The sequence below is a fragment of the Nicotiana tomentosiformis genome, chromosome 2 (genome assembly GCF_000390325.3).
Source record: "Nicotiana tomentosiformis chromosome 2, ASM39032v3, whole genome shotgun sequence".
NCBI classification, from domain to species: Eukaryota; Viridiplantae; Streptophyta; class Magnoliopsida; order Solanales; family Solanaceae; genus Nicotiana; species Nicotiana tomentosiformis.
Window position 1 is genome coordinate 139,656,929 of NC_090813.1, and position 23,304 is coordinate 139,680,232.

The following is a 23,304-nucleotide window of genomic DNA, read 5'->3' on the forward strand; positions in this document are numbered from 1 at the left end:
ACATTACTAGTTAAAACTTATTCCCAGTTGCTCTCCAGTGTTTTGGGATACATTTAAATATGATTTTCAATTGTGATTAGTTAGGCTGTTTAGCAAACAAAGTGGTTGCAGGTTGCCCTCTCGATAGAATTAAAAGTGGTTTCCGGCGTTAGATATCGAGTGGTAACTACATGTCCGTGCTTGAACCTGAATATAATATGCTATAATTTATGCAATGTAAGATGCTTACACCCCTGTTGTAATCCTCTGATAAAAGAATATACCTGGAAAGGAAATAAGTTATATTCAATTCCATAACGGCAAAGGCCAAATATAACCCTGTATTTTTGAAAATAGTATAAGAATACCCCTCGTTATACTATTGGGCTATATATCCCTTCCCGTCATACTTTGGAACAAATATACCCTTATTTTGGATGGAGTGCCACGTGGCAGCACCAGATGAAAACGACCAATTTCTTTTTTTTACCCGATCCGTTTTTAATAATCCACCACCCTACCCATTTTAAAATTCAGTTTTTTTAAAGCATATATTTTGTAAAAACTGGATTTTTCTTTTGTAAAAACAGAAAGAAAAAAAAAGAATTTGCAAAATATATATTTTTAAGTCTTTTCAGTTTGTTTAAAGTAATTTTTTTGTAAAAACTGAAAAAACAAAAACAATTTAAAAAATGCTTTAAAAACTGAAATATACATATTTTGTAAAAACTGAAAAAAAAAAAAATTGCAAAATATATATTTTTCAGTTTTTTCAAATTTTTAAAGTATTTTTTTTTTGTAAAAACTGGAAAAAAAAAAGATTTTGCAAAATATTTTTATTTTTTTAAACTAATGCATATGTAGTCCACTGCTTTAGGAGAGTCTTTTTTTTTTTTTTTTCCAGTTTTTACAAAAAAAAGTTCTTCAGTTTTTACAAAAAAAATACTTTAAAAAAACTGAAAAGACTTAAAAATATATAGTTTGTAAATTCTTTTTTTTTCTTTCAGTTTTTACAAAAAATAGTTTGATAAGAGGGATTGCTCTGATGGTAAGCAACCTCCACTTCCAACCAAGAGGTTGTGAGTTCGAGTCACTCCAAGAGCAAGGTAGGGAGTTCTTGGAGGGAAGGATGCTGAGGGTCTATTGGAAACAGCCTCTCTACTTCATGGTAGGGGTAAGGTCTGCGTACACACTACCCTCCCCAGACCCCACTAGTGGGATTATACTGGGTTGTTGTTGTTGTAGTTTTTACAAAAAAAAAATTCCAGTTTTTACAAACTATATGCTTTAAAAAAACTGAATTTTAAAACGGGTCGGGAGGTGGATTTTTTAAAATGGATAGGGTAAAAAAAGAAGAAATGAGTCGTTTTCATCTGGTGCTGCCACGTGACACTCCATCCAAAATAAGGGTATATTTATTCCAAAGTATGACGGGAAGGGTATATATAGCTCAATAGTATAACGAGGGGTATTTTTAGACTATTTTCAAAAGTACATGGGTATATTTGGCCCTTTGCCGATTCCATAACGAAGAGCAACCAATTGATTACAAATAGGTGCATACTGCAAATAGAATTTTCGTACATGGGACCGTCGAATAATGTATTATTGTAATTAGTTTAATTTGTCTTTCCAGGCGCTGCAAAGTTCCAACTTCTCAACAGTTTGGACCTATAGTTATCAAACTTGTATTGCTCGTCCTCACGCATAGACTCCACAGTCCACTAGAAGCAAACCAATTGTTATTGCTTAACTTATTTCGATCTAAGAAAATTGCGTCATGATTTGTTTATTTGCTCATTTCGTTTTAACCTGCCAAAATTTGATTCAATTAAACCTATTTTGACCCATAATTGTGCAACACGTCCAATTTGGTACAAATTTATCCGCACCGATGTTTACACCCGATCGATAAACAAAAGACACATGTCACTTTATTCAACTGCAACTATTAGTACATAACCTTAGTTAACTAATTTCGCACATATCTTAAGATTTATTAGTACTAAAATACTTATTAGTCTTGCAAATCTCTGGTATGCTCTTAACATCAATGTTAATATATCATCCTATTATTATTATTATATTATAAATAAGGTTTTAGCACATTCACGTTGCTCCTTCCCGAGCTTAGAAATCTAATTATAACCTTGAGTTTAGTGGTTATTTGTCACATCTTTTAACTTCCTCGGACGGTCCTTGCCAATTTTGATAATTAATCCTTAAAAGTGTTTCTGTGTTGCAAGGATTAATACATCAAGGGGGAGGGGGGGGGGGGGTGTATACCAATCAAAATGATAATCACTCTTATTTCTACGAAAATGCACGAACATCTCGAGTTCTCTTCTGACTCCGTTCTGTCAAAGAATGGAAAGGTCCTTTAAATTAATCTTCTTGCCCATGGCTCTTAATCTGAACTCCCAACTATTTAAGCTATTGTTTCAGAATTATGCAAAAAAAATTAAGAAAGAATGAAGTAGAACTTGGTAATTAAGCCACAACCTTAGAAGAAGTGCAGGAAATAATAAAGGAAAGAAGAAGCTGACGGCAACCCTAAGCCATTCTAATGTTAGGTTATTATAACTTCCTTTTTTAATTCTTTTATTTGTTTAAAATTGGACACATAATAGACCTTAGTTTTGTCTTCTATTAACTTAATTATACTATGTGTAAACACCCACTGACGGTAAGTTTTTGCCGTCCAATTTGTCCCAAGGGGCTTTTGCATCTATACACGGTCAAAATTGAAGCTATACCCACTTTGCAAAAAAAATTGTAAGGCTACTCACTTTACGATCAACTGCAGACTTATCGGGTCTTAAGTAAAAAAAAAGTTAGTCTGAAATGCAATAAGTATTTTCATGCACTTAAGGTCAGAGAGGTCTGAAGTGAAAAAATTACACTTTAGATGCATTTAAGACAAAATAGATCTGAAGTGCAACCAATGATTTCATGCACTTAAGGACAATAAGTGTTAAGTGAAAAGAAAGCTTAAATTTTGCTGCATAAACACAAATATTTATATACAACAGAAAGAAGAAAACACACAGGAAACCAACAAGAACAGAAAATTTTCACTTTTTTCAAAAAATTTCATGAAAAATATCCTATTTTTTTAATTTTTTTTAATTTTTTTTCGAAATTTTTTCACTTTTTTTCGAAATCAGTTTTTGGCCATAAAATTTTCAAATTTCACTTGAAAATGAATTTTGGATTTTTTTGAAAATTTGAAAAATTCCAAAAAAATATTTTTTCAAAATTTTCACTCAGATCATTCACAAAAATTCAAAAACAACCCAAAATTATATTCATGTCCAAATACAACTCTAATTTTCAAATACCATTTTTCCTTGAATTTTTATTTATTTATTTTGTTTTTACTTTTTTTGGAATTTTAATTCTTATGTCCAAACGCCCACTAGGACGGCTAAATGTTTTCTCTTTGCTGCTCAACCACACGGGGAAAAACATAAAATACCGATTTTTTTTACCTTTTTAATATTTATGCTTTGATTCTCAAATCCAATTCTCAACTGTCTTTTATATCCATTTCTTTCTCTTTCTCTCTGATGTCTCATTTCCAAACAGAGAGAGAGAAAAAAGTCTTTTTTTTTCAAAAATATCATACATCATCTTTCTCTGAAAACAACCCAGAAAAGGAGAGGAAAAAAAAAATTCTTGATCCTTTTAACTATTATCAACAATATTGTTCCGTATAATGCATGGCAAATACTGACAAGATTGTAAATTAGACCATAGTTATCAAAAGAAAACACATCCAGTAGTTTCTGCAAATGCATGTAACATACTAACATATTGATCCTTCTCTTCTATTTGAAGAATGAAATGCCAAGGAAATTAAATGGGAATTTTTTTGGCTTAACATTTTCTGTATAATCTGTAGAGAATGGAAAAAATGGAGGGCGGGGAGGAGGTGATGCAGGGGCCTGAAGAGAGGATTTTTGTATCGGTGAGGCTAAGGCCATTGAATGAGAAAGAGAGAAATGATGTTTCAGATTGGGAATGTGTCAATGACACAACAATTATTTACAAGAATGTTAGCCTTTCACCATCAGAAGGCTTAATTTATCCCTCTGCATATACGTTTGGTAAGTCTTCACATTTGATTGTTGTAAAAATGGTTTCCAAATGTGTTTATTTATGTAAAAAGTATATTTTAGTGAATTTACATTGGAAGATCGTTTTCTAGATCATTTTTCAGTATTTGGACATTATTGTGTTATTGGTTTATGATTTTGTTTGTAGACAGGGTATTTAGCAGTGATTGCTCTACAAGACAGGTCTATGAAGAAGCAGCTAAAGAAGTTGCTATTTCAGTTGTCAAAGGATTCAATTGTGAGTGCATCTGCTTTTACTTTTTGGAATTTCTGAACACAAGTCCATGTCCTGTTGTATTATTGATCTAAAGTAATTTATGTATCAACTAGCAAGTATTTTTGCCTATGGCCAAACCAGCAGTGGAAAGACCTACACTATGACTGGAATAACTGAATATGCCATAGCAGATATCTACGAATACGTACAGAAGGTAACTACTTCATGATCAATTGTTTGTTGTCTGTTTAACCAGGAGTTTTTGCTTATCAAATTATATTACTTGTATGTAGCACAAAGAGAGAGACTTTATTTTGAAGTTTTCTGCTATGGAGATATACAATGAATCTGTCAGAGATCTCCTTAGTGAAGATAGCGCTCCACTTAGACTTCTTGACGATCCAGAGGTTAGTTTGCTTCACTGATCAACAAAATATTACTGCTTGTTTTTGTATATCTTTTCCCCGTCTTAAATCATGCCGATCAATTTCAACAGAGAGGGACTGTTGTTGAGAAACTCACAGAGGAAACATTGAGGGACTGGGGCCATGTGATTCAGCTACTTTCTATTTGTGAAGGTAACAGAATGAATAGCTTTTTTTGGTATATAATTAACCATGGTCTTGAGTTCACAATTAAATGTTGCAGCTCAGAGACAGATTGGGGAGACTGCCTTCAATGAAACAAGCTCCAGATCTCACCAAATCATCAGACTGGTAAAACAACTGAAATTTCTTGTCTACCATGCTATTGACCTTTTAATACAACTAGAAGTTTGAAGTATAATTTGTTGCAGACAATTGAAAGTTCTGCTCGTGAGCACTTAGGCGGGGACAACCTGGGTACCCTTTTAGCTACTGTGGTAAGAAAATGTATCTCTCATGAAGAGCAATTGATATATAGTGTGGTGTTGCTATTATACCAAGGTAACTGCTGAATGTTTTTCCATTGAAACAGAATTTTGTTGATTTGGCTGGAAGTGAGCGGGCATCTCAGTCGTTGTCAGCTGGTGCAAGACTGAAAGAAGGTTGTCACATAAATCGCAGCTTGCTGACCCTGGGCACTGTTATTCGTAAGCTAAGGTCGTTTTTAAGCAGCTCTTACAAGAAGAGCTTTGCCTTCTGTGTTACATTATATAATCAGTTGCATGAAATGTGCCTAGGTCCTCTTAGCATTATTGCATTATTTTTATTATTTTCAATTCTGTTTTATTAATTCCTATGGCCTGCAAAATTTAAAACGGAAGCAAGATTTAAGCATGACATACCTCCTCTGATCAATGCCGACGATTGTAACTAATTCAAGTTGTTGTATAACTTAATGCAGCAAGGACAGGACTGGTCACATTCCTTTCCGAGATTCAAAGCTAACCCGGATATTACAGCCATCATTGAGTGACAACGGTAGAACTGCCGTCATCTGTACAATGAGTCCTGCACGAAGTCATGTTGAGCAATCAAGAAATACTCTACTATTTGCAAGTTGTGCTAAGGAAGTAACTACTAACGCCCAAGTGAACGTAGCCATGTCAGATAAAGCATTGGTGAAGCATTTACAGAGGGAGTTAGCAAGGTTGGAAAGTGAGTTAAGGTATCCAAGGGCTTGTATATTCCCTTCAGATTACGAAGCGTTACTGCAAGAGAAGGACCTTCAAATACAACAGGTAATGCATTTTGATGATGATAAAAAGTATTTGCAAATTGGAACCTCTTTCCTTTGTGACATCCGATTGTTTTACCGGGAAACTTTGGCTTGTTTCCTTCTCACACCAAAGGAAGTGACTAATGTATCCTTGACACAGCAATTTTTACAATAACAAGGAAAAAGCATACAAAAAACTGGCCTAACATGTTAGTGTATCAACAAAAAGTAATCTGTTATTGGGAAGGCACAATTGTGGTACAAGCACAAATAAATATCATTATACGTGAAACTAAAAACAAAACAAATTGAAGGTCCAAAATTCACTGACGGAAGAATACAGATAACTGAGATTTTCAGCATGCAAGATTTGCCCTTATATATAGGATGATAATGGCTTTTATTCTTTTGCAAATGAAGCATATAATATTACCCCTGACATGCTATTTTGAGGTATCTCGCATCCTTATTGACTTAAATTAAGAGTTCAATTTCCTGATTATCTTACAAAAATGCACTACTGTCCGACGTCTTGAAGTCAATTTTCCCCTCTTCTATAGCTGGAGAAGGAGATAAAGGACTTAATTTTGCAACGCGATATTGCTCAGAGTCAAGTTAAAGATCTGTTGAAACTGCTTGGAGATGATATAATACAGGTATATAAAAGTTTACTAGACTCTACTTTCTTCCTCATTTATATATTTGCTTATTCTATGCTAAAAGGCACTTTGTACTTATTCTACAGGTTGGTCTAGGACACTACCCAAATTTGCGCGTGAAGAGATCACCAGATTTTCAAAGCCCAATGCAGCAGATTTCCATTTTGAGAGACACTCGTTACATAGATGTTGATGTTAGAACACGTTCAATTGGACATAGCAGGAGTAGCTCTGAAGATCAGATTATACACGTGCCAGAGTTTGAAGAAACCATCTTTCGCAACAATACGTTTCCAATGCTGTTACCTGGTAGTTCAAATTATAGCAGAAGTGATTCATGTCAGGAATGGGATGAAGTTGAAAAACAAAGTAATGAAACTTCTGAGGATCTATGCAAAGAAGTTCGCTGCATTGAAACAGAAGAATCGGGTGTGAAGGAAACACAAGAATCCAATTATTCATTTCCTGAACAAAATGGTGGCTTTCCAGCTTTACTAACCATTGTAAATGAGGAGAGAACAAATCAGGGAGCATTATTACCTCCAGACAATGGATACAGAAGATCGGTGACACCTCCACATAAGGAAAACGGGGAACTGAAACTATTGCCCTTTAAAGAAGACCAAGAATCAGTGTCATCATCATTTTTCGCGGAAGAAAGTAAATCCAATAGAGAATTGGTGTCACTTTTCTTAAGGGTTGACCAAGCCCTTGAATCACCAAAGTTCAAGGAAGAGAAAGAATTAACTTGTGTTCATTCCTCAAATGCTCCTCCAGAAAAGTTATCCTCACAATGTGATTTCGATGATGATACATCATGCAATAGAAACTTGAAGTTACATAAAAGTAAAAGCTGCAAAGCTAGTATAATTACTGATCGATCTTCACCATGCTTAGAGGAATCCAACAGAAATAAAAGTACACCACCATCTGAAACAGCAAGAAGTTTCAATGCAAGACCTCATGATTCAGAAATGGAAGTTTCTCACCTGAACTTTGGCTCTGATGTTAAGTGTTCAGGTAATGGTTCCATCTTCCATGCACATAGTGACTTCAATGTTGAGCTTGAAGTTCCAGAAAGGAAACCTTTAACTGATGAGTATGTCAATGATGCTGATGGTGCACGGGATGCAAGGACAAATGGAATGGATGGGCTTCAGCATGAAATGGATGTCAAAGATTGTCATGTGAGTATCAGCCTTTTTCTTCTCCGTTTCACTCTGCCATCTTATTAAGTTCCCCCTACCTCTTAAATCTTCTTTAATGTGTGAGTGGTGTGTCCTCATATGTTACAGGTTCAGGAGGCTGAACTAGAGCATGATAAACCGTCAAAAAGTGTGAGAGATGTTGGATTGGAGCCAGTAGAAGATGATTATAAAAGTCGTTACAGCTGGCCCTTAGAATTCAAGAGACTCCAAAAAGAGATTATTGAACTTTGGCATGCTTGCAATGTCTCCTTGGCACATAGAACCTACTTCTTCCTTCTTTTCCAAGGTGATTCCACAGATGCTATATATATGGAGGTTGAAATTAGAAGATTAACCTTCCTCAAGGACACATTTTCACGTGGAGAGAAAACCGTGGTCAATGGTAGGACTTTGTCACTCGAGGGAAGGTAATCTGCTTGCATCCATTTGAAAATTTACTCTATGGTCTTTCCCTGCGAATAGATGTGTGTAAGCAGACATACATGTCATATGGAAATGAATTGTTCATAAACCTCCATTTCTATCTTTATATTTACTCGCATAAAGTAAACAAAAAGCTCAACAGTTTGCTAATTGACAGAGTTTCTCATACTTTCATGCTCAATATACCATATACATCTATATGTTCCATGTCTGAACTTTGAAGGATGATATAGTTGATGTTTTCATGTGCACATACCCCTTAGTCTTTCTGCCAATGTTACCAATATGCAGAGTACTAATGTACTTTCATGTATACAGTTGTCCAACAACTTTCTTCGACTTCTTTAGTCAATTCAGGCTTGTATTTGATCCGTGAATGTAAATGTGGTTTCATTAAGTCTTGTTTCATTGGAAAACAGCAAGAAAGATCTGCGAGAAGAGAGAAGGATGCTGAGCAAGCAAATGCAGAAAAAGTTAAGCGAAGCAGAACGAGACAGCCTATACCTTAAGTGGGGGATTGGGATCAATAGTAAAAGAAGGAGGTTACAATTGGCTCAGCGATTATGGACCAAGACAGATGATATGAACCACATTGCAGATAGTGCATACTTGGTAGCAAAGCTGGCTGGGTTGATGGAGCCAGGAAAAGGTCCTAAGGAGATGTTTGGACTTGATTTTCCAAATACAAGTAGAAATTACAGTTTCAAAACAGGCCTGAAATCTCTTTTGTGAGAGTATTGAGGAAGATCTTATGAGGAGATATTACTTGGTGAAGGCTGCCTTACATCTTCCAGCTCCATTTTCTTTGATGTTCTGATTTTAATATTAGTTGAGCCAATTTTCTCCAGTTTTTTCTTTTTTTGCTTTATTCCCTTTTGTCACACTGATTGTAATGAGTTTTAGTTTTGTACAGGAGGCCCAAATTGATATTACTTGTTGAAGAATCTTTCACTAACTAGCTAATAGTCCTCTCCCATGAACAGAACTTTTACCAATTTCATCTTCTTTTTTTTTTTTTTTTTGAAAAGGTAAATGTTTTATTGATAGAAGGTACCAAGATGGTACAAGTTGTACAATAACAAAGGGAATGCACATCAGAACATAAAGATAATATCTACTGTCTGCCCCCTAGCAAGTCCAAGAAATCCATATACTCATTTGTGCTTCCAATAAGTATAAAGTTGGGAAACTGGTTCCTAAGCTCTCATTGCTTATCCATGTATCAGTCCAGAACCTGAACACCGCACCATTGCCTACTTCTAAACTGGTATGAGAAAAGAATTCATCCCATAACCTGATTATGTTCTTCCAGACCCACCCTTTTTGTGTGAGAGTAGCTAAACATGGTCTCCATCCCTCCCTTTACTCCATGAACAGCTTCAATTATTTGCTTCCAAAAAGCCTCATCTTCTGAACTATATTTCCATAGCCACTTGAAGAGCAAACTCTTGTTGTGCATTTTCAAGTCTCTAAGTCCCAGTCCTCCCCATTTTTTATCCCTTATAACCTCATCATTCAGAAAAATAATGCATCAGCTGCAGTTTCAAACTTCTAAGATCTCGTAAAATTAATAATGAAATCCACACTTGAGGTAAAATTAGCTAAGGCATTAGAGAAAATAATTAGGTAAAGAAATCACCTAGAAAAGATGCAATATATTAGGGTACTATCGAAAATTCCTAGCGGCTTATGTGCATAAGAGGCCCCAACTAGCTTGGAATTGAGGTGTTGCTACACTGAGGAATTTAAACTACTGTTTTCTCTATCAAATAACTGAAAATGTTGAGAAAGTACCTAACACCAGCATCACCAACAATTCCAATAGCCATTCCAGCGGAAAGCCCTGCGAGACCACAAGCCAGATCAAAAGAAAGGTGTGCATATCCATCAAAAAGGTAATACGATTTGGTCTTAAGTTAATTCCAGTGATGATGATTCACTTGTTATGGATTTTAGAAAAATACGCAAGAGTCTCTCAAATTTTATTAATAATAGGGTTTTAAATAGCCAAATAAATAAAGTAGTAGATTCGTCCTACAACTAAATTACTAAACTCTTATTATAATTAAAACTCTGAATCTTCTAGCAGACTCCTCCTAAAACTAAACAACTAATTATTCTAGAAAATAGTAGCAGTAACAGATGCAAAATCCAACACTCCTCCTTGCTTCTGTTGCTGCAGTCTAAAAAAGGTCATCCTCAATTCCTTCTTCTGCTATTAGTGCTTGTGCATGAACATTTTTGAACTTGCACACTTTTGTAACATAACCTTTTTGTTTGCAATTTTCACATAATGTATCAGGTCTCCACCAATAAAATTTTTCGAAGTGTGTTTTCTTTTTGTAATATTTGCAATAAGGATAATCGACTTTTTCTTTTTGGTGTTTCGCATAAAAAAATACCCTCAGTAACTTTGTCTTGTCTGAACGCCCTTCTTTGCTCTTGTGCTTGAAGAGCACTTATTAATTCTGCAACAGAGATGGTAGAGATATCTTTAGACTCTTCCAGAGAGGAAATTTTGGATTTAAATCTCCCGGGAATTGTCACAAGAATTTTTTCAACTATCTTGTCATCTTTGAAATCCTCGCCAAGTAACCTGATTTTATTGACAATTAAAGAAATTCAGAATATTTAGCGATGATCTCATCATCTTGCATTCTAAGAGATTCAAAATCTCTTTTCAAATTTAAAATCTGATTTTGTCTGCCTCGTTCACTTCCTTGATACTCCTGTTTAAGTGTTTCCCAAGCCTCTTTTGCTGTCTCACATGCAATGATTTTAGAGAAGATTGAATCTGCAACCGAATTTTGAATTATAATTTTGGCTTTGTATTTTTTGGTTTTCTCATCTAAATGAGCTTTGATTTGGGCAAGAGTAGGATTTGCAGGAAGTGGTCGTATACGTTTGTCTTCCATTATAACTTCCCATAAGTCATAAGCTTCAAGATAATATTTCATCTTAAAGTTTGTGGGGTATTCAAAGAGAGACCGCTGCTTGCCATTGTTAAAAATTTGGTTAAAAATCGGTATGGGTAAAAATGCGTATGGTTTAAAAGTGGTTGAAATTGATTGTTTTTCAGCGAATTCAGAGATCTGTCAAGATCAATGGATGCTCTGATGCCACTGTTATGGATTTTAGAAAAATATGCAAGCAGCAAGAAGGTTGAAAATATGATTGAAAAACTGTCTCTCAAATTTTATTAATCATAGGGCTTTAAATAGCCAAATAAATAAAGTAGTAGACTCCTTCTACAACTAAATTACTAAATTCTTACTATAATTAAAATTCTGAATCTTCTAGCATACTCCTCCTAAAACTAAACTAATTATTCTAGAAAACAGTAGCAGTAACAGATGCAAAATCCTACGCACTGCAATAATCAAACCATATATACCTAACACTCCAGCCATAACTACCGGCACAATTGACTTCATCACAAGCTCAGGCCTCATTACTCCCATGGACGCCACTCCCACCCCGCTCTTTGCTGTCCCATAAGCTGCTCACATACCTATATAACGATATCGAATTCCACTATTCCTCATGTATGTACTACGAGAGTCAACGTTATCTCATTTTTCAAATAAATTGAAAACCAAACCCTTAATTATCTGAGCAGAGAATGCAAGTTTGAGCTTACGGGAGAAAACGAGCGCAGCTGTGGCGCCGAGGAAACCGAAGAAGGGAGTAGTTTCATCGCCGCTGAAAGTTGACGACATTTTCTCCGACGGAGTTGAATAAATGATATGCTAAGAGAGTTGAGGAACTTCGCCGGCGACTTCTTCAGATCGGCGACGAGCTTTTGGAGTCACGACATCTTTCTCTGCGCACTATCAATTCCACGTTCTTTTTATTTTTTTTAGTTTGTATTCTTTTGTTTCTAAATCCACCATTAAATCTTGGATAAAATGGGCTTACTGTTCATGGGCCTGATCCGTTGGAAACGGGAAAATCATACGAAAAAATGACATCGTATCGCTACTCTCAAATATATAGACATAATAGAAAAATAGTCACAATTTCAAAAATTATCAAATTTAATTACTTTTTTATATAAAAATCTGGAAAAAATAACTCCCTTAAAAATCTAAAAAAATTTCAGCATATGAATTTTTTACATATAGGATTTCAGCATAATATACTGGAATTTCATAATGTGTTGGAGTTCCAACATAATATACTGGAAGTTTATACGGAGGAACTCCATAATCCAGCATATTATGCTTAAACTTTCCGTGTAAAATAGCGATTATTTTTTAATGACTTTGCAAACGCTAACCATCTTCCGATTACACGTATGAAATATAGCTAGCCCATGCTATTTTCACGTTGGAAACTAATCCATATTGGGCTTCCAGGGTTTGAACTGCCAAAATGACGTCTGAAATTTGAACGACTTCAGATATTCAGACGGAAGTTTAAAAACTTTTGCCCAGAAGTTTAACGTTTGAACTATATTATTATTTCAGGTCCGTTGTATGAAGAGAACTCCATCGTTCAAAATTCAGTTTATACAGATATTAGCAGAGTTCAATATTGAACGAAGATCATTCTAGCTAATCTAAGCCACTACATTCGACTTGCCATTATATTGGTCCACATCTATAGAATTATTAAAGTAGACTTCAGATTTTAGAATATTCTGAAATCTTGCTAAACTAGCTAAACTTGAGGAGGAGGTCCGGGAGTGTGATATGAAGTTTGCCAAATACAATTTGGATATCTTGTGAAGTATGTTAATGCAATTTTCAGTACATCCTTTGACTTCATCTATTGTGGCATTTACAGTAGAAGAAATGATTTCTGAGATGGTGTTTTGGTGAAGATTTGGGATTAATGAGAGAGTGGAAATGCAAAGTTGTGGGTAAAATGGCTAAACATTAAATGCTTTAAATTTTTTGGATATTGTTTTAAATAGTGGTCCTAAAAGCGACTATATACTTAGTGCCATTTCTACGGATTAAACCATGTATTATTTTTCTCTTTAGGTCCAGTTTATTGTTTTGTGTTACAACTTGAAGGAGTAATAATTTCTAAATCCGCCAAAATGTGCCCCATATAGTTGAATATTTTGAATTTTTGTAGTTTATGATCAAACACGTAGAGGTCAATGACAGATACTTATTTTATGAGACATAATATTTAGATTGAACGATTTTCTTTTCAATCATGCCACACTATATTGTTAACATACTCATATGATCAATCTATGGACCGCATAATTGCGTAAATGAAATGACCTGGCTAAAGTTAAAGATTTTTTCTTTGATGGCAAATCTTCATTGGTCTTCATTTCATCAGTAGATGGATTGAAGTGGTTGTAGTAAAGAATTGATTTGAAACGAAACACTTGATTTTATAAGCATTATAGGAAGAATATATATAATTCGAGCCTAAACATGTAAATGAAAATCGTAGCAGAGGGAAGGTTAGTATTTTAGAACTTTTGGCCTCAACATTTGTTCCTGCTTGCTGTTTTTAACATTGAATTAACTCATTGAGACTATTTTTAGTATTCAGTCATAAATAAATTTTACTAAAAATCATGCTTGATGAACTAACCTAAATATCATTATTAGTAACAAAATACTACACCGCTTTAAGTACGTGAAAATACACAATCAAGTAGCCCCACTAAATAGTTTTCTTTTTAGGAGTATCTATTTTCTACACTATATACATAAACATAATAGCAATGTTGAGTTGTTATTTCAGTTGGAACAACATATTGATGTACTTTGCTTGACATGCAAAAAAACCCAATAATTAAGTAGTGGATAAAAGAAATCCACTTGTTTCACTTTTTATGATTGGTGTTAATTACAAAAGCTCCATCCACACGGTCACCAAGAGCTTCTGATTTACGTTTACTACAACACAGCCCCGGGGTGGATGTAGAATTCCGTTACTAGATTTATGTATAAAAATATATTAAAATTGCAACAAATAATAAATATGATTCATGACTTTATAAATAAAACGAGTTCAATATTAAAAATCTTAAAAGTTATACTCATAAAATTTAAATTCTGAATCTGCCTATGAACACAAAAATACGAGTACGGGACTGTTACAGCTCCTGAGGTACGAATTTTTACCGTTTAAGCCCGTCAGAGTCCACCCTCACATTCAGACAATGATGTGATGAAATCTCTTGCTCATTCTTCATTACACCAGGGTATCAATATAATGTCTCTAGTGAGTAAGTCCCAACATATTTTGCATGAATTATATGGATTTATTGATAAATATTTGACTAACTGCCGGCTGTCATCAACCTACTGGCTACTGCAATCTTAATCCTCTCTTGATCCGAGTTTAAAACGGACATGTGAGCTAATCGCACAAGCAGAGTTAAATAATAAGTACAAAAAGATTGAACATGAATTGACATGTGATTGAATTGAATATGGAGTAACAAATAAGAGGCACCAAAATCCACATTCGCCTAATTAAGGGATTATGAGTGCTTCTGAAGCCATTTTTTGTGGGAGCAAGGAACAAAGGCGAAAGAGATGTGAAAGGAAATTAAAGATACAATCATCATTAACCAATGATCACGAAAGAAACTCCTAATATTACAAAAAATTGCACGCCCAAGGATGTGACCTAATGATCAATAAAGTAGATATACCTTAGATATAAGGATCAAAATTTCAGGAGAGGTAAAAAACAATATATATTTATTTTCATCTACCAAAGGTTTGGTGAACTAACTTATACAATATATGTGAAAATAAGTAGATTGAAAGTGGAAAATTGGTGAATTGAATATATAATTTAGAGCAGAAAATGCGAATTAGTGAATACTAGAATGATAAAGAATAAAAGTACGATAAGAAAAAAAGGAATGATGAGTATACCTTGCCTCTGTACATTGCCTATACCTAGGAGATGGTAATAGAACTCCAACCTTTTTTTTTTTTTTTTGAAAAATTTTCAAGCCCGCAACCGCTATCCTTCGGATACGCACTGGGTAACCTGTTCATGTGCAATAGCTCGCAAATCACACATGAGATATAAACCGCACTAGGCACACCCGGTGTGACGAGCTCTGACTGAGGAGGTTGCTGGTGAGGGAATCGATCTCATATCACCCATATGGGAAACCACTCACCCAACCAACTCAACCAACCATTGCGGGCAACTCCAACATTTTATTATTATTTACCCTTAAAAATGAGTAACAATTACATTTGTTTGCGGTTTAAAGGATACATGATTTAATTTAATATAAATGATCTAAAAATAATAAATAATTAAATTAGAGAGGGATAAAACGATCAAACCGCACACGATGGAACAATTAATCCTGGCTTTGAATTGAACACTAAAACTGGCTCCGATCAAGCCCTCGGGTATGGGCTCAGTTCTAACTAAAGAAAAAAAAAGAACTGAAGAACTCTTTGAACAACAGCCAGAAGATAAAAATGTACTACATTGCTTTGATATACGTGCCAACAGTGGTTTAAAATGAAAAGGTTTTTCCCTTTATGTAATAGTAGAGTTTCAATCCTAGTACAAGTCTAAATAAGGTAAAAATCTTCTTTTTCGGTAAATGTTGATATGTAGTTGATATCGGGCAGGATTTGCACCGTAATACCCGGTTGAGGGTGGATATCATGACTCCTCGCTTATCATGCTTAGCCGTTCCTCTTTTTACTTAGTCTCGAACCTCCACTTTGCCCATAACCGATGCTCAGCCGCGTCTTATCCCGGATGCACAGTACGTCCTCTCCGGTCCCAGAAATGAGGAACCCTTCGGCTTTACGTGAGGTTGCGTCAGATCATGTTTCCCTCTCGTTTCTTTACCGAAAATCGGGGGGTAACATTATCCCCGATTTAACCTGTACAAAGATAGTCCTCTCATTTTTCGTAGAGCAGATTTATCGAAGAGACGAGAAGTGATTAATTGACACCGACTCCTCTCTCCATACGCTGCAATCGGGTCGGTGGGTCAGTGAAACATCCCATCAGTCGCGTCGTTCTGACTTCGGAAATGTGTCAGTCGTCGGTTGACTGTCCTCAAATGCGAAACGTCACACATTAATTACCTCTTCCTTATAAAAGCTTCGGTTATTTTTTCACTTTTTTACTTTCCGATTCCAGAACTTCTTAGTTTACCCCCGAACGTTTTACTTGCTCTTAACCCCTTCAAATCTTCATACATTGTATTTCATATCCTCATATCTTCATCTTCCCATCTTTAAATCTTCATACTTCATCATTGAATCTTCAAGTTTGACCTTCAAACCTTCATCCTCATCTTCAAACCTTCATCATCATCTTCAAACCTTCATATTCATCTTCATACATTCATATTCCTAGAATTTGATGGAGAAGACTTAAAATTTTATTCTAAAAAGTCTAGAGGATTTCTACTATTTTCAACTCAATTCACTAATTTAGTGATAAAAACAACATTAGATTCATGTAATTTAACCAAAATCAAGTTAGGAATTCTTACCTCAATATTTTCCTTGAAACACTCTCGAAAAATCGCCTCACCCGAGCTTCCTTGGTCCAAAAATGGAAGAATGAGACGAATTTGGACTTTATTCTGCTGCCTAGGGATTTGTTCTTCGCGTTTGCGATGAACAAATTCTCCAACAATCATTTTCAATCTCTTCTCAGAAAGCCTCTAGTATAATAGTCATAACCTTTTGTACAAAACTCCAAATATCAAATGGTTTAACTTTCTGGAAGCTAGACTCAAAGGACTATGACTTTTATTTGTTGCTCATTTCCTCATTCCTTATATATTGCGAGATATAAGCTTCCAAAGTCAGCCCTATGTAACATATATTTCCAAACTCTTCCCAGATAGCTTGTAGTATATATACCATAACTTTTGTTACACAACTCCAAATAATAAATGGTTTACCTTTCGGAATACTAGATACAAATATCTACAATTTTCATTTTTGGATCATCTCCAAATTCCTTATAGATTGCGAGATATGAGCCTCCAAAGTTAGACTATTGCAACAGAGATTTCCTTCTTCGCGAACGCGAAGAACAAAATCCCAGAAGTCAAATCCTTCTTCGCGAACGCGAAGAACAACACCAGATATCAGCAAATCAGCATCTAAAGTAGCCCAAAATAATCCGAAACACACCCGAGGTCCTCGGGACCTCAACCAAACATACCAAAGAGTCCCATAACATCATACAAACTTAGTCGAACCTTCAAATCACCTTCAACAACACCAAAAACACGAATTACACACGGATTCAAGCCTAATGAACTTAGAAATTTCCGAATTCCACAAATGACGTCGAAATCTCCCAAACCACGTCCAAATGACCTCAAATTTTGTACACAAGTTAGAAATGGCAACACAAAGCTATTCCAATTTCCAGAATCAGATTCCGACCCCGATATCAAAAAGTCAACCCCCGGTCAAACTTCCCAAAAATTCATCTTTCGCTATTTCAAGCCTAATTCCACTACAGACCTCCAAATAATTTTTCGGACACGCTCCTAAGTCAATAATCGCCATACGAAGCTTTTGACATAATCAAAATTCCATTCCGGAGTAGTTTGCTCAAAAGTCATCTCTTCGGTCCACTCTTTAATAAGGATTGTTTTTTTAATTTAATTTCGAATCTTCAGTAATTTAACTCGACCACACCCGCGGGTCATAATAAATATTGCGAAACTGCTCGAGACCTTAAGTCACTGAACGAGGCGTTAATTCTTGAAACGATAAGTCTGGTCATTACAAAATGGCCCTGGAACCTCCTCTAAAGAATTTCATCCCCGGAGGCTGTTCTATAGAAAATGACTTTAAGGTCGAAAATTTATCCAGGCAAGGGGATCGAGGCAAGGAGGTGTGAAGGTACATATGCTCCATTACCAAGGACACGCTCCCGAAGGTTCGGGATGACTGCAAGTGGGAGGGAAAGGAAGGGGTCATCCCTGGCCCTGATGAGGACAACACCACACATATGGAGGGGTATCTAAGTGTTTATACATATCCCGTTATGCTTGGCCAACTGGATGCAATAGTCCTCGACTTTTGCAAAAGGTACGAGGTCTTCCTCGGGCAGATTCACTTGTCCTTTTGGAGGATCGTGATCCTCCTCCGTTACTTTGTCAATAACATAGAAGAGCCTCGATTTACCATCGACCATCTACTTCGCCTCTACAGTCCCCGAATCTTCTGAGGGGAGTTAATCAAGCTCGTCTGTAGGGCAAAGAAAGCTCAATTCTCGAGCATTGATGAGGACAGGGATCGAGGCTGGCAGGGCAGATTCGTTCAGGTGAAGACCGAGGATCTTATTCTCCCCGAGTTCCTGTTGTTCCCTGAAAAGTGGAACATAGCACGTAAGTTCCTCTCCTCTTAAGTATTTAGATTAATTTTTGGGTATTGTTCTTATTTCTCGTCACCTGGTTTTATCGTTGTGCAGTAATTGCCTGAGTCACCAATGCAGTTCCCTGCTTTAAAGAGTGGGTCGAGGGGATCTGCAAATAGTTATCGTACTTCGAGAACGAATAGCTCAAGCTCTCAAAGAGCAAGTGGGAGGTCCGTTCCCATGGTGAGTGTTCTCCCCCTAATTGAGTTTCCCTTTTCTATTCAACGGTCATCTTCAATAAGCCCTTTTCTGTCTTCCTCGAGTTTGCCCAAGGCCACAAAGCTTTGGGCAGTGGACAAGAACGAGGCTCCGTCCTCACCTACTAAACCCTCTGCTTCGAGACATCTTACTGCCAAGGCAGTTGTGAAGAAGGAGGAGAAAAGAGAAAAAATAGGGGATCTTCCTGTTCCCCGAACGCCGAGGACAAGAAGAAGATGGTCACGATCAAGGTCTGAAAGAGCAACAAGAAGAGTAGCCGGGACAGGGTACCGGACCCCGAATCCCTTTACCGACTCAAGTACTACCCTGAATAAGATGACTTGGAGTTTGTTGTCCATGGGCCGTCCACTGACGCAGAAGAGCTGGTAAGAACAAAGGGTAGTAACCGGGAGGCCGAACCCTTTTTGACTTGGAAACCAGAAGGAAAGCTAGTGTCTACGGCCTCTCAAGAAGCTACTCCTGCTACGAGGGATGCCGCCGATGTCATTTACATCCCAAAGTCACCGTCTCACACGGAGTCTTTATTTGACGAGACTCGGGCTATCAAAGAAAACCAAACGAGATGTCACGGTCCGCAGACGAGGCCCTCAACCTATTTTTCGAGGGCATGGACATCAGTGCATTGGAGGACTACTCCGGGTTCAGTCACCTAGAGATCTTGAAAAAATATGCGCTGCCGGAGTAAGGTGGGCTGAGCTCGAGCCCAAAGTTGGTGAAACAGTTCCCCACCCCGAGCGTGGATCCCAACCGCAAAAGAATGGCCATGTTTATGATCTCGACGGATACCCGAGTGCTGTTTGGACCGATTGGCGTTGACCGAAGAGAACCAGGCAAACATGAACAAGGTGGATGCACCAAGCCTCTTCAACGAGGCACAACATGCGCTGAACTAGGTACACTTCTCTTTCTTTGTATCCTTTGAAGGGTTCATATAACCTTAGCATATTCTTATGATCTCATCATTTTTGTTTCTCAGGACTTAGTGCTTCATCATGAGAGCTTCCATTGGTCTCGGATATAGGTGAGCTAGCTCGAGTTCGAGCTCAAGGAACATGTCCGGTAGAAGGACATGTACAAAGCTCTCAGCGAGAAAAGAGACGAGGCCTTAAATGACCTCCCCATCCTCCAAGCCGAGTTGGAAAAAGCTCAAAAGGAGTCCCCGTCAGTGAAACGGGAACATGTTGTTCTGGTCGAGAAAGTAAGGATATTTGAGATTAATAACGAGAGGTTAAGCGTAGTAGCTAACGCCGAAGATAGACCTGATCGACCAACTCCGGGCTGAGATGAACGAGCTCGAAGCTACGGCATGGACATTGAGGAGCAACATGGATCTTCTGGCCTCAGAAAAGGAGTCTACAAAAGAGGAGTTGGAATCGGCCAAGGAACAACTCAAGGTGATGAAGGACAAAGCCGACAAGTGGGCTCGGATGAATGATGATCTCCGAGCACAATTGGGCTTGGCCATCTCATAACGGGATGCCCTCGGCCTGGAGTATACCACGTTGAAGTCCAAGTTGGAGGTGGCTTCGACCGATTCCTCCGATGTCCAAGATATGCTGGCCCAATACAAGAACAATGTGGAGATAGTTGAGGCTCATTTAATAACGAAGGCTGAATATGTGAAGTGGCAATCCCATAGGGAGACCCTCAAGGAGATTCACTCCCGAGGGTTAGATCTATCGGCCGAGATTGAAGAGGCTCGAGGCTGAGGTCAAAGAGATATACGAGCCCGAGGGTTCAGGGAGTGAATCAGGCTCTGGTGAAGGCTAGGCAGATATGCCTTAGTTTATTTCTTTCTTTCTTTTATACATTTATTTTTATTTTGAGTTCATTTTACCGTGCCTTTGTAAATAATTTTGGGATATATAAAAAACAATTCCTTTGGCTATACTGTGTCTTTTACTTTTCAGCATCCGCTTGCAACCTTTTGATTGAAGAATGTCATTAATGTCATAGCATAAAATCGAACATGATTTAGAGTGCTTGTTCCCCTAGAGCCCGAATGAGGCATGGTTCCGATAACAACTCTGAGTTGCTTAGGCTTCGAAATATCTGATAAAAATGAAGTCTTTAAAATACTTGAATGTTTCAACCGGACACGATGATGTGTTGCCGAGGGTGGTCTTTTTTCATAAGTTTTAATCATGTGTAAGGACCTTACTTTCTACGTACGGACTTGGACATCTCCGAGCCGTTTTAAGTTGGCCATAGCCTTTCATGTTTGGTCCCTACCTAATAGGCTCGGTGCCTCCAGGAGTTGATAGCCCGAGATGTCCGATATTATTATCGGACAGCAATCCCCGACCCATTATTTGTTCTAAATAACTTAACGAACATATCGTTGGTGCAAATGTGAAGTGATGAAATATAGAGGGCAAATTTCTTTCATTACTTTGCATGTAGAGTACATGATCGAAGGCACAAAAGCTTTATGCCATGGCAAGAATGAGTTACACGGGCACAATTTGTTTGAACGTTTGACCCTTACAATGAATTATAATATTCAAGCCTTGGCTTTTAACATCAAATAAAAAATTCCTTCTAAGGATCCTGACTTCGGGCGTAATGGTCCCCTAGTATTCGAGACTGAGCTTGTGAGGGCTCGAATACTATCGATCCAGTATAGGTGGTCAGCAATTCCAGCTTCAAGTCGGTCTTTAAAACTAAAGTAGAATGTTTTACTGTTGCCTCGTTTAAAACCTTGCCGTAAAACCCACTTCGAGAAAAATCGGTCCAAGGGAAAAAGAGTGCAAAACACGCTTTCAAACCTAATCACCAAATTTAACCTCGATCGAATACATGCATGAGTTAGTCCAAAGCATAACAAATTTCAAAGAAAATTGTATTTGTACCTTAGCAGTAGTACCGCTTTAAATATGCCACTTTCCAGTTATTTGGTAGTTGTACACCATTCCTTGACTCGAGCTTATATGAACCTTTCTCGGTTATACCGGCAACTCTGTATGGACCTTCCCAGTTGGGGCCTAGTTTCCCATCATTTGGGTTCTTGGCATGTGGCGTAACTTTCCTTAATACCAAGTCCCCGACTTGGAAATATCGAAGGTTAGCCCTTCGGTTGTAGTATCTCCCAATTCGTTGTTTTTGGGCTGCTAAGCGGACCAGAGTTGCTTCTCGCCTTTCGTCCGATAAGTCCAAGCTCGTGGTCATGGCCTTATTATTTAATGTCTTGGTAGCGTATTAGAACCTTAGTATTGGTTCCCCTACTTCGACCGGGATCAGAGCTTCCGCGTCGTAGACTAAAGAGAACGGGGTCGCACCGGTGCTTGATTTCGAAGTTGTTCGATATGCCCACAAGACCTCGGGCAAAATTTCTTTCAACTTTCCCTTTGAATCAGTCAATCTCTTCTTCAAGTTTTGGAGTATTATCTTATTTGTTGACTCCGCTTGACCATTCCAACTAGGGTGGTAAGGTGTTGACAAGATCATTTTAATTTTGTTGTCTTCGAGAAACTTACTTACCTTGCCTCAGATTAACTGCTTCCCGTTGTCGCAAGCGATCTCGTATGGTATCATAAACGGCATATTATATGATCCCAGATGAAGTCGATAACCTCTTTCTCCCAAACCTTCTCGAATGCCTGTGCTTCGACCCACTTGGAGAAATAATCGGTCATGAGTAGTATGTATTGGGTTTTATCGGGTACCCATGGCAAGGGACCGACAATGTCCATCCCCCATTTCATAAACAGGCATGGAGATAGGACCGGGTGGAGTATTTCCCCTAGTTGATAAATCATTGAGGCGTGCCTTTTGCATTTGTTACATTTTCAAACGAAGTCTTTCGCATCCTTCTCCATCTCGTTCCAGTAATAACCGTCTCTGGTCAACTTTTAAACCAAGGATTCCGCTCTTGAATGGTTTCCACAAGTACCGTCGTGTAATTCCCTCATGGCGTAAGTCGGTCTCCCCTGGACCCAAGCACCTAGCTAGTGGCCCGAAAAAGGATCTTCTCTAAAACTTTCCCTCGACCGAGCTGAACCTGATAGCTTTAGTACATTGGGCCCTTGATTCCTTGGGTATCCGATGGCAATTTTCCTTTCCCAAGGTAGTCTATGTATTTGTTCCTCAAGTCCCAAGTCAAGATTGTGGATTTCACCTCGGCGTGACCTTCTTCTAAGACCGAGTTCATCAATTGCACTACTGCTCCGAAATCGTATTCTTCGGAGCCGACCGACGACCCTAAATTGACCATTCCTTGAATCGGTGTCATGTCACCTGCAACTTATCCAAGTATCTCCGCATCTGTTCCTCCTTTACTTCAAACGTCCCATTGACTTGGTTGACGATAAGGAGGGAGTCACATTTGGCCTCGATTACCTCGGCCCCAGGCTCTTAGACAGTTCTAGACATGTAATCATAGCCTCGTATTCGGCTTCATTGTTAGTTAATCTTAAATTTCTAATAGACTGCCTTATTACGTTACCCGCATGTGATTTTAATATGATGCCCAGCCCGAACTC

At 37.5% G+C, this 23,304-nt stretch overlaps 2 protein-coding genes and 1 long non-coding RNA gene across 13 annotated transcripts; 1 reads left to right on the forward strand and 2 right to left on the reverse strand.

Moving 5' to 3' along the window:
- Nucleotides 1-3,506: 3,506 nt before the first annotated feature.
- Nucleotides 3,507-9,200, forward strand: LOC104093012 (kinesin-like protein KIN-7F). Of its 2 annotated transcripts, XM_009598720.4 has the most exons (14): nt 3,507-3,779; nt 3,884-4,088; nt 4,246-4,335; nt 4,428-4,528; nt 4,608-4,721; nt 4,811-4,892; nt 4,963-5,030; nt 5,111-5,176; nt 5,272-5,396; nt 5,641-5,977; nt 6,516-6,611; nt 6,701-7,801; nt 7,910-8,229; nt 8,665-9,200. In XM_009598720.4, the coding sequence occupies exons 1-14, from the start codon at nt 3,774-3,776 to the stop codon at nt 8,975-8,977; spliced, it is 3,024 nt and encodes a 1,007-aa protein (XP_009597015.1). In that variant the 5' UTR covers nt 3,507-3,773; the 3' UTR covers nt 8,978-9,200. The 2 variants fall into 2 exon arrangements, with proteins under 2 accessions (XP_009597015.1, XP_070052274.1); XM_070196173.1 differs by having other exon boundaries at nt 3,508-4,088; nt 4,250-4,335; nt 4,409-4,528.
- LOC138891380 (uncharacterized) lies at nt 4,489-7,271 on the reverse strand. The gene is made up of 3 exons (XR_011414274.1): nt 7,155-7,271; nt 6,719-6,920; nt 4,489-5,747 (listed from the first exon to the last, which is right to left on the reverse strand). It is a non-coding gene; the product is annotated as an uncharacterized lncRNA (long non-coding RNA).
- On the reverse strand, nt 8,146-12,105 carry LOC104093010 (uncharacterized). Of its 10 annotated transcripts, none has more exons than XR_685544.4 (4): nt 11,886-12,105; nt 10,040-10,088; nt 8,502-8,674; nt 8,186-8,274 (listed from the first exon to the last, which is right to left on the reverse strand). XR_685544.4 is itself a non-coding variant. In XM_009598718.3 (4 exons), exons 1-4 carry the CDS (start codon nt 11,962-11,964, stop codon nt 8,257-8,259), a joined length of 327 nt encoding a protein of 108 aa, XP_009597013.1. In that variant the 5' UTR covers nt 11,965-12,105; the 3' UTR covers nt 8,189-8,256. The 10 variants fall into 10 exon arrangements, 4 of the variants coding, with proteins under 4 accessions (XP_009597013.1, XP_070052277.1, XP_070052275.1 ...); XR_011414272.1 differs by lacking the exon at nt 11,886-12,105 and adding an exon at nt 11,640-11,879; XM_009598718.3 differs by lacking the exon at nt 8,502-8,674 and adding an exon at nt 9,564-9,744 and having other exon boundaries at nt 8,189-8,274.
- Between the last annotated feature and the right edge of the window lie 11,199 nt (nt 12,106-23,304).